Below are 12,123 nucleotides of genomic sequence, written 5' to 3'. Positions count from 1 at the left end.
AGGACAACACAAACACCGAGTATCCGGGTAGAGAAAATCCCCAACCTAGCCGGGAATCGAACCCGGGACCCCGCGATTCAGAGGCAGCAACGCTAGCCACTAGACCACGAGCTGCGGACTAAATATCGTCGACGTTCTCGATTCCTGGATTGGATGAACTGTCTGTATACATAATTAAGTTCGTACAGAACCCTCAGAGCACTGTTCCTACCCGCACTTGTCCACTTACATTTTTTTTGCACTTACTGCATTAGCTACAACACTTACATTGCCTCCTATTGTGCATGCCTTGAAGTGTCGCAGCTGTCACTAGCGGGAATGGGCGTGCTGCATATTATTAGATTCGTGTGTTTAATTAAATTGCTCACGGTGGGGAGCGATATAATTGTGAGGGGCTGTGAAGTAGAATCAACTGAACATTACCACTCCATAAGAACAAAGAAACACGATTTCGGTTGGATTGGGGTTGTCTGTAACCAGACACACACTATCGTAAGTTAGAAACCTCACATGTTTCGAGATACTTCATTCCTACGTGACTGCACTCAGTCATTTTTTATTTCAATGCGAGAATCTATTCTGAAATACACCAGGTGGTGTACGAAGCTTGTCTTCTTGCGCTGTAACACAGACAGATTCTCCTCGAGCGAGCAGCGAAGTTTCAAATGTCCACAGCAGCTCGTGACTTCTCTTTGTGTGAGGGTACTTTAAAATGTTAGTACGGTTAACAGCTCAAGTGCCTTTCTATTAAGGTAGTGCTTCGTTTTCTAATGCAAAAGCACCTAACGCAATAAAACTCACCGAGAAGTGCCTGAAATGTATGGGCCATCGGCGATTAATGAAGGAAAAGTAATGGATTGGTGTCGTGTAATTGTGGAGTGCTGCAAGTGTACGATCAATAACGAAAGGATTGTGTCGACTGCCTTATGGATTCAAATGAAATACTGATGGAAAACCATCGCTTAAGAGACAGTCAATTTACTACAGATATACAGCGGTTTACACCGGACCGAATTTTTACCGAGATACTGTATTATTGAAAACAGTTTACGAGCTGAGTACCACGCTTCTTCCACCTGATGAAACTGTCTGCGATAAGGCAAAGTCGTCTTTCCGAGTACTAATGGAAATGCCAGAGAATTGACGTTAAAAGATTTTAACGATTCCGCTGACGTTCGAAGAGATTGCTTCTGCGTAGTGCCTTGGGTTTTTCTACTCTTTTTTTCTCTCCACAGCGCTCTCCAAGTCTGACGAATGGAATCCCCAGTCTTCTGAAAGACGTCGTGTGGGCCTTCGTCGTCTGACAAGCTATGTGCTCTGAGAGCAGCTTTCCTCTGTGTTGGGTAACGACAACAGGTCTTTGCCTGAATGTACAGGCCCGCTTGTGTGCGGTTCGGTACACGACAAGGTCAGGTGACTCATCAAACCTCCCGTTCACATCTTAGATGTCCAGGTGCAGTGTAAATTCTATTTCGTATTTCACTTTTTGTAGAATCATAAAAGGATGCTGATCTTGAGAGTGGTGATCCATATGTGAATCTAAATGTAAATGCTCTACCTATCAAGATTATGAGCATCTGCACCTTCCTTGATCCATTTTCAGCGTGCTAGAAAATTTTTAGGACGAGTTATGCAGTATTCCTTAATCCCATAACACAACTTGGCTAAAGTTCAGGTAATTAAACAAATTGTTTTCCAGATTTGTATTTGCTGTGGGCTGACATTGTCGTAAGATTTTTTAAATGACTTCAAAATCGCCATAACTGTATATTTATTACAATCTATGTTGTTACACTTAGATCTGTGGTCATTTGCATGTGATTGTAAGTGCTGAAAACACGGTAGCACTCGACATTAATAAAAGCCATAAAAATGAAGTCAACCTCGGTGGCTGGTGTTAGCCTCTGTCACACAAAAAATGTGACGGATACAATCCTATCCTTCACATACCGATGGTGTTTGTGGCAAAGGCTGACACGAGACTTCGAGGCTCAAGTAATTTTTATGACTTTTATAAATGCCGACTGCTGCCGTGTTTTCAGCACCTACAGTGACGAAGAAAAATCCCAACACGAAGAAGGATTTGTGTGACATAAGCAAAATTTGGTAGGTGTGTTTCTACATGTGAAAGATATTCTATTCAAATTTCGCGTCAGTCGCATAAGAGTGGTGCTGGTAGTGCCAATATGAGCAAGCAAGTCAGGTTAGGTTAGCTTTAAATACACGCTGTGAAAGTCGTGAGCGTTAGTTACCTATGAGATTGGAGGTGATGAGTTGACGTTAGTAAAGAATACCTTTAAGGTGACAAGGAGGCGTTTGTCAACATATCACTGAGTTTGAACGAGGTCGTGGGACAGGGCCACGAGAAGCTGCATGCGCCACCTGCGATACTGCAGAAAGATGTGGCAACAATGTAGCCACTGTACATTACCGCTGGAAGCGGTGGTCACGAGAATGTACCTCCCCAAGAAGACACGGCTCCGGACGATCACGTGGCAGAACCGAGAGGGAACACCATCGTGTTCGGCGCATGGCTCTGTCGCACCGTACTGCATCTGCAGCAGCAATATGAGCAGCAGTTGTCACAATAGTGACACAACTAACTGTTACGGACCAGTTGCTTCAAGGGCAGCTCCGAGCAAGACGCCCTGTGTGATGAATTTCAGTGACCCCAAACCACCACCATTTGTGACTTCCGTGGTCTCAAGCCCTTTCGTGGTTATCCAACGCACCGAGATTGTGCTGCCATTCATGAGCAGCTTTCTAGTGGGTGTTTTCAACAGGATAACTCTCGCCGACATACCTCTGCTAAAACCCGTCATGCTCTACAGAGTGTCGACATGTTGCCTTAGCCTGCTCGATCACCAGAACTGTCTCCAGTCGAGCACATATCGACATCATCGGATGACAGCTCCACCGTCATCCACAACCAGCATTAACCGTCCCTTTATTGGCTGACCAAGTGCAACAGGCATGGAACTCCATCCCAAAAGCTGACATCGGGCACCTGTGTAACACAATGCATACACGTGTGTATGCTTGCACTGAACATTCTCGCGGTTACACCAGTTACTAATGTAGCAGCATTTCGCATTTGCAATGGCTTAGCTCGTGCTTACATTTACGTGGGATCTCGCAATGCTAATCACTTAAATACACTACTGGCCATTAAAATTGCTACACCAAGAAGAAATGCAGATGATAAATGGGTATTCATTGGACAAATATATTATACTAGAACTCACATGTGATTACATTTTCACGCAATTTGGGTGCATAGATCCTGAGAAATCAGTACCAAGAACAACCACCTCTGGCCGTAATAACTGCCTTGATACGCCTGGGCATTGAGTCAAACAAAGCTTGGATGGCGTGTAAAGGTACAGCTGCTCATGCAGCTTCAACACGATACGACAGTTCATCAAGAGTAGTGACTGGCGTATTGTGACGAGCCACTTGCTCGGCCACCATTGATCAGACGTTTTCAGTTGGTGAGAAATTTGGAGAATGTGCTGGCCAGGGCAGCAGTCGAACATTTTCTTTATCCAGAAAGGCCTGTACAGGACCTGCAACATACAGTCGTGCATTATCCTGCTGAAATGTAGGGTTTCGCAGGGATCGAATGAAGGGTACAGCCACGGGTCGTAACACATCTGAAATGTAACGTCCACTCTTCAAAGTGCCGTCAATGCGAACAAGAGGTGCCCGACACGTGTAACCAATGGCACCCGATACCATCACGCCGGGTGATAGACAGTATGGCGATGACGAATACACGCTTCCATGGTGCGTTCACCGCGATGTCGCCCTACACGGATGCGACTGTCATGATGCTGTAAACAGAACCTGGATTCATCCGAAAAAATGACATTTTGCCATTCGTGCACCCATGTTCGTCGTTGAGTACACCATCGTAGGCGCTCCTGTCTGTGATGCAGCGTCAAGGGTAACTGCAGCCATGGTCTCCGAGCTGATAGTCCATGCTACTGCAAACGTCGTCGAACTGTTCGTGCAGATGGTTATTGTCTTGCAAAACATCCCTGTCTGTCGACTCAGGGATCGAGACGTGGCCGCACGATTCGTTACAGCCAAGCGGATAAGTTGCCTGTCATCTCGACTGCTAGTGATACGAGGCCGTTGGGATCCAGCACGGCGTTCCGTATTACACTCCTGAACCCAGCGATTCCATATTCTGCTAACAGTCATTGGATCTCGACCAATGCGAGCAGCAATGGCGCGATACGATAAACAGCAATCGCGATAGGCTACAATCCGACATTTCTCCCCCTTTCACGAGGCAATGCCGGTCAACTGCTGTTTGTGTATGAGAAATCGTTTGGAAACTTTCCTCATGTCAGCACGTTGTAGGTGTCGCCACCGGCGCCATCCTTGTGTGAATGCTTTGAAAAGCTAATCATTTACATTTCACAGCATATTGTTACTGTCGGTTAAATTTTCGCGTCTGTAGCAAGTCATCTTCGTGTGTAGCAATTTTAATGGCCAGTAGCGTATGTTCCCTAGACAAATGTATTCTTAAATTATTTTTAGTGTTGCGATTTTTTTTCCGTCTGTGTATAACTGCCTGAAGAGTCTCAAAATAATGATGGATATTGTAATAAACTGGTCTATTTATTGTTTTTGGTGGTATCCATGTTCAGTATGCGGTCCCCACATTGTTCACAGCACAGCTTTACTGACCTCCATTGGTGCCCCGTGCAAGAATTACGCATGACATTAGAGATCTCCATTTTTCAAGAGCGTATTAATTCCGAACTGTATGAACATTAGTGGTCAGCCCGAATGTCTCACCTAGGGTATGCGAGCCGGAGGTCGGCCCTGAGCTTGGCCAGCAGCTCCGAGGCGCTGCTGAACTGGCGCAGACTCATCTCGGGCTGCTGCTGCGGCGGCTGCTGGTGCTGCGAGGCCGCGTGGCCGTGGCTGTGGCCGTGCCGGCGGTGGTGGTCGCGCGGGGAACCCCCGTCCGCCGCCAGCGCCGCGACGCCAGGCATGGCGGACGCAGCGCCCCCCGTGCCGCGGCGCCCCCACTTGCGCAGCGCCGCCGCGTAGTCCTCCGGGTTGTACACCGGCGGCCGCAGCTGCTCCTGCAAACATCACGGCCAGAGGTCAGCAGTCCGCAGTGGCAGTACAAAGGCAGGACACAGCACCAATCACGTACAGTAAGATTGGAAAATTGTGCAGGTCGCACCAGTGTTTAAGAAGGGTAGTAGGAGTAATCCATCTAACTACAGACCTATATCTTTGACCTCGGTTTGCAGTAGGGTTTTGGAGCATATATTGTATTCAAACATTGTGAATCACCTCGAAGGGAACGATCTATTGATACGTAATCAGCATGGTTTCAGAAAACATCGTTCTTGTGCAACGCAGCTAGCTCTTTATTCGCACGAAGTAGTGGCCGCTATCGACAGGGGATCTCAAGTTGATTCCGTATTTCTAGATTTCCGGAAAGCTTTTGACACCGTTCCTCACAAGCGACTTCTAATCAAGCCTATGGGGTATAGTCTCAGTTGTGCGACTGGATTCGTGATTTCCTGTCAGAAAGGTCGCAGTTCGTAGTAATAGACTGCAAATCATCGAGTAAAATTGAAGTGATATCAGGTGTTCCCCAGGGAAGCGTCCTGGGACCTCTGCTGTTCCTGATTTATATAAATGACGTGGGTGACAATCTGAGCAGTTCTCTTATGTCGTTCGCAGATGATGCTGTAATTTACCATCTAGTAAGGTCATCTGAAGACCAGTATCAGTTGCAAAGCGATTTAGAAAAGATTGCTGTATGGTGTGGCAGGTGGCAGTCGACGCTAAATAACGAAAAGTGTGAGGTGATCCACATGAGTTTCAAAAGAAATCCGTTGGAATTCGATTACTCGGTGAATAGTACAATTATCAAGGCTGTCAATTCAACTAAGTACCTGGGTGTTAAAATTACGAACAACTTCAGTTGGAAAGACCACATAGATAATATTGTGGGGAAGGCGAGCCAAAAGTTGCGTTTCATTGGCAGGACACTTACAAGCTGCAACAAAGTCCACTAAAGAGACTCGTTCGTCCTCTGTTAGAATATTGCTGCGCGGTGTGGGGTCCTTACCAGGTGGGATTGACAGATCAAATCTATTGTTGTCGTATACAAGCACAACAATTATGAATTACCTATTGACACACAGTCAACATCAGTTTGGAAAACATCGTCCCTGTGAAACATAACTAGCTCTTCATTCACATGAAGAGTTGAGTGCTATTGACAAGGGATTTCAGATCGATTTCGTATTTCTGGATTTTCGGAAGGCTTTTGACACTGTACCACACAAACGGCTTGTAGTGAAATTGCGTGCTTATGGAATATCGTCTCAGTTATGTAACTCGATTTGTGATTTCCTGTCAGAGAGGTCATAGTTCGTAGTAATTGACGGAAAGTCATCGAGTAAAACAGAAGTGATTTCTGGTGTTCCCCAAGGTGGTGTTATATGCCCTTTGCTGTTCCTTATCTATATAAACCATTTGGGAGACAATCTGAGCAGCCGTCATCGGTTGTTTGCAGATGACGTTGTCGTTTATCGACTAATAAAGTCATCAGAAGATCAAAACAAACTGCAAAACGATTTACAAAAGATATCTGAATGATGCGAAAATTGGCAGTTGACGCTAAGTAATGAAAAGTGTTATTTAATCCTCATGAGTGCTAAAAGGGACTCGTTAAATTTCGGTTACACGGTAAATCAGTCTACTCTAAAAGCCGTAAATTCAACTAAATAACTAGGTATTATAATTACGAACAACTTAAATTGGAAGGAACACATAGAAAATGTTGTGGGGAAGGCTAACCAAAGACTGCCTTTTGTTGGCAGGACACTTAGAAAATGTAACAGACCTACTAAAAGGACTGCTTGCACTTCGCAAGTCCGTCCTCTTTTAGAATACTGCTGCGCGGTGTGGGATCCTTACCAGATAGGACTGTCGGAGTACATCGAAAAAGTTCAAAGAAGGGCAGCACGTTTTGTATTATCACGAAATATGGGAGAGAGTGTCACAGAAATGATACAGGATTTGGGCTGGACATAATTAAAAGATAGGCGTTTTTTGTTGCGACGGAATCTTCTCACGAAATTCCAATCACCAACTTTCTCTCCGAATGCGAAAATATTATATTGACACCGACCTACGTAGGGACGAACGATCACCACGATAAAATAAGGGAAATTAGAGCTCGTATGGAAAGATACAGGTGTTCATTCTTTCCGTGCGCTATACGAGATTGGAATAATAGAGAATTTTGAAGGTGGTTCGATGAACCCTCTACCAGGCACTTAAATATGATTTACAAAGTATCCATGTAGATGTAGATGTAGAATAATCAGAGGGAAGGAGCAGCAATCATGAAGAGTCCAGTATTGTTACAGTTACATTTGTAGCTACACTGAATCATTGGGCAAATCTATAGTTGCCCAGCTGAGAATGAGAGGGAAAAGGTATCACTGTAGAGTACGCTATTGTTACAAATGGAGCACTGCAAAGTGCTGAATACCTGGTAACAATGAAGCAGTAATCATAATTTTTTTGTCGTGGATATGCATGAGAATGAAGGCGACAAGGCAGCCATAAGGTACCGTGCAGTGTTGCTACAAGAGGAACACGTCTGGAAATAATGATGTATTGATCGAGCCTTTTACTATCGTGGATAAGCCAAAGCATCAGAAGGATGGAGCAGCAACGATGCACACTCTAGCATTTTTACATCAGTGAAGCACTCATAAATCTTTGGTTGTCGTGGATTGTTCTATGAAAGGATATAGTACGTTACTATTACGAGTGGAGCACTGCCAAGCGCTGAACGTCTGGTAACAATGAAGCACTGATTGGCTTTTTTGTTGCAAATTACTTCTTACACACTGTAACTTTCCCAGCATTTATTCGCAATCTGTGACGAGTCTGTACAAGAGGAATCTGGAGACACAGGACAGAAAATATTTCGCCGACTACAACGCCTCAGACGAGCTTAGCAAAGAGTGCTATCACCGTGGTAACGGATGGCGAAACGGTTTGTTGTAGCTCTGCAGGACCATTAAGATAGAGCGCAAAGGACGAGTCAGTGAAATTTACGATACCACAGGACATGGAGTTGCGTAGATTCTGAGACTGTTATTGTAAAACTAGGCATTACTCTGGGATGTTCTTAGAGAGAACAACATTTCGAAAGTGTGACAATCTTTAATGTGGAAAGAGAGAGCGTTGTCTAAGAGCAATTTAACATAATTACATTAGTAATTTCAATAACACGCGCTAGTTCATGAACATTAAGGATACTTAAATCTGCAGGCTTTCATGGGCGTTGTCATTGATAGTAACATCATCTGAGCCTTTTGGATGTGTCATGTTTCTCGTCATACTTCTTTGATGCCCAGTGTTCGGTCCTTCTGTTGGGATCTTCTTCAGTATTGCACTGGTGTCACTGGATGGCTGAATACTAACGAAAGACAGAGTCACACTCAGGTATAAAAGGCTATTTTCCCGCGCTTTTTCGGAAAACATGTGTATAAAATCTACAGTATGCCACTGTTGGGCCGTCGTCGTCGTGTGAATACTGAAACCAGATGCTGAGTGAGAGGAGGAACCCAAAATATTATTATTATTGTTCCACCTCGGTGGTTTCCTGGTAGTTATTTATGTTCCTCAATCGCCGTGAGTGGGTGTTTCCTTCCTTGACAGCGGGTAGCCATGAAGCCAGAAGCAGTAATAACAGTAACAATAATAATAATGCAAAGCAGAAGAACGAAGACTCTCCAGCACATGCTGTAAGAGTAGCGGTTGTCTCTAGAGTAAATGGCCGCCTAGGTAGAATTCTTCTGAAGGATGGCATTAGGACTACTTTTTTCAGTCAAGATAAGAAAAAATACTTCCTCCCACCAGTAATAGACGTGTTCGACCTCCCCCACACTGCGAGAATTTATGAAGTGGCATGTGGTATATTTAGGTGAAACTGGAATGACAAAAAAGAAATGGTTAAAGGGCGAGCACGCCACAAAATATAAAATCAACGGTGGCGAAACACTTAGTCTAATGTGACCAGCTTATGAATTTATAATAATATGCGAGTGTTAGCCAGAGAAAGTAATCATTACAGAAGGAACGTCCGAGAACTACCTGAAATATCGAAGAATGAATGCTCTTTCAATAGGGATAACAACTGCTGTCTTCTAGATCTACACGTGAACACCCAACCACAGAGAGCAAGGAGCGCAACAACTATCAGGAAACCACTGAGGCGGCACAACAACAATAATATTTTGGATTCCTCTCTCTTTCAGTACCTGCTTCCAGTATTTACCCATTGTCGACAGCTCACAAATGACAGCCCGATGATTTTACCCGACAACTCCGCTTGTCTGAAAAATCACGGAGAGAAAAGCGTTTTATAAGGAGTGCACCACTGTCTTCTTACAGCGTTAAGGCATTTAGGAATCCTGAAGAAGATCCCAGCAGAGGGATCGAAACGTCGACCGCGGAAGAAGTTTGAAGAGGAATGCGACACGGACCAACGATTAACAAGATTGCACCATTATTTAGGATACGTCCAGGACGAATTTTGAAGATTGATGGATGGGAGCATGGAGTAAGAGACAAATACTTTGCTGCCTGTATGTCTCATGTGAGAGGCTTAGCTGTGTCCAGTCTCACGCCCACAGTGTGAAAGCGATGAGTCACTTGACTGATATATTGGGCACACACTGCTGAAGAAAAATAACACTTAGATGCCCATCTCTCGTTTTCCTATTTGTGTCAAGGTCATTGAAAACGACTACCAAGGAAAGTAATTATGACTGTTGTTCTGATTTTCAGTCCAGAGACTGGTTTGATGCAGATTCAAAACGACTACCAAGGAAAGTAATTATGACTGTTGTTGTGATTTTCAGTTCAGAGACTGGTTTGATGCAGCTCTCCACGCTACTCTATCCTGTGCAAGTCTCTTCATCTCCGAGTAACTACTGTAACCTACATCCTTCTGAATCTTCTTAATGTATCCATCTCTAGTCTCCCTCAAAGATTTTTACCCTCCACGCTTCCCTACAATACTAAATTGGTGATCTCTTGATGCCTCAGAATGTGTCCTACCAACCGCTCGCTTCTTCTAGTCAAGTTGTGCCACAAATTCCTCTTCTCTCCTATTCTGTTCAGTACATCGTCATTAGTTACGTGATCTACCCATAAAAAAGAGAATATTGTTATAAATATTAATGTGTGAGAGAAACATAGTATTGCTATAGGTTCAACACTTACGAATAAGCTACCAAAGTTGATAAATTTTATAGGAATAAATTCATCTGTAGGTTATATTTATTATATTATTAAATCGGACGTGTCAGAAAGAATTGACACCATGTATTCATATAATCATGAATTACTTTAATAGCGTTCTTAAGATTAGAAAGGGGTATGGGTAGCACACCACAGACCAAAAGTGGGCTATAGGAGTTAACTCTTACGTGAATCGTGAAGAGTGATAAACGACTCTGGAATTAAAAGTGTCATAAAGATACAGGAAGCCTGTGAAGTTAATTTATCCATTTACTCGCCACTAGCGACCCACCCTGGCGCCTGGTGACGCGTCTAGCTTTAGAGATAATGAATTATGTAGACAAAATGTCCTCATGAATCAGTTTATTAGTGGAAACCGCATCAAATATCATACAGTAATTCATGAGATTAGCCCTCACATATAGGCGACAAAAAGCGGCTTGCGGTTGTATATTACGGGGTGACATTCAAGTTTATTTGACAGTACTGTGTTCTGCCGAACGTCAACGGGTATTCGATTACATTATTCGCTAGACACAAGAATTCTGGGTATGGTATAGTTATATTATATTATTTCGCTGCAAATTAAAGGATATTCCAGACTGTGAACAGTGTCCAACAAATCTGTTCAAATGGTTCAAATGGCTCTGAGCACTATGGGACTTAACTTCTAGGGTCATCAGTACCCTAGTACTTAGAACTACTTAAACCTAAATAACCTAAGGACGTCACACATATCCATGTCCGAGGCAGGATTCGAACCTGCGACCGTAGCGGTCGCGCGGTTCCAGACTGTAGCGCCTAGAACCGCTCGGCCAACCCGGCCGCCAACAAATCTGAGTGAGTGATATTAGAATATAGGCAGTATTCTCCAAAACTGTGATACGAGTGCAACTTCCGTTTCCGTATTAATTCCAGTGCATTTACCAGAAACGTCAGTGAAACAAAGAAGAAGAGGCGAGTGGAAGAACTACAGAAAGACAGTTACTCTTTCGGCGCATCCTGCAGGTAGCGTATGAGGACCTCTGGTTAGGTTGTAGCTTTTGTAACAAGCTGCTTCATCCCTGGTGAATAATCCCGACGCGACGCTTACAATTCCTTTGAAAAGGACACGGCTGATTTCCTCTTCCATCGTTCCTCACTCCGAGTTAGTGCCCCGTCGTCGTCGGAAGGACGTTCAACCCTAATGTTTCATACTTTTTCGAATCTTCGCATTTGTGGGCTTGACACTAAACACAGAGTCACAGACCGCCTCACTACGAATATAAAGAAAAGTTATGTAATTGCCAAGGGTCCGAGAAGTGACGTCCGACAATAATAATTCTCAGGATTCACGGTAATAGGATAGCGTGGCGCCAGCGCTAATTGCGTCATAAATACAAGTTAGTGCGGTAAGATTTGATTATAGCTGGCAATGAAAGAGTAAAAGGTCCGGATGAGCTTGCAATAAAGTTGCCGCCTCGACTTTTATTAGGCGAGCTTGGAGCAAAACGATGTCCGCTCGGGTGGACAGGCGTAATGCCGGCCGACGTAAGATTCGAGCGCAGATAAATTGACGGTCCTCTTTTTGTATATGGTGGACGGTGCTCTGGTTACCGGCGATGCCCCGGCTCTGGTGGCGAGTCCAGTGTTTTACGGCTGTTGTTGGCGGGATCGGAGCGCCGCCTCCCGGTGCCCTATCTCAGTATCGGTTCCCCGCATCTGGCAGCACCTGAGGCCGCACTGCGAGATGCTATCGGCTTCCGCCGTCACTGCGGTTCCCAGACACAGCCAGCCGGCCAGCGACTTCGTGCCTCGCTGGTCGTTAACTCTGCG

General features: G+C 44.5%; 1 protein-coding gene across 1 annotated transcript in view; it reads right to left on the bottom strand.

Moving 5' to 3' along the window:
- Positions 1-12,123, bottom strand: part of LOC126159174 (uncharacterized) — a 520,900-nt gene that overhangs the window by 140,673 nt on the left and 368,104 nt on the right. The window contains exon 3 of the mRNA XM_049916497.1: positions 4,810-5,102. Coding sequence (XP_049772454.1) covers positions 4,810-5,102 — 293 coding nt within the window. The remainder of the gene's footprint in view (positions 1-4,809; positions 5,103-12,123) is intronic.

Source organism: Schistocerca cancellata, chromosome 2, assembly GCF_023864275.1.
Source record: "Schistocerca cancellata isolate TAMUIC-IGC-003103 chromosome 2, iqSchCanc2.1, whole genome shotgun sequence".
NCBI classification, from domain to species: Eukaryota; Metazoa; Arthropoda; class Insecta; order Orthoptera; family Acrididae; genus Schistocerca; species Schistocerca cancellata.
The sequence above is the reverse complement of the archived record's forward strand: the minus strand, read 5'-3'. Positions and strand labels throughout refer to the sequence as shown.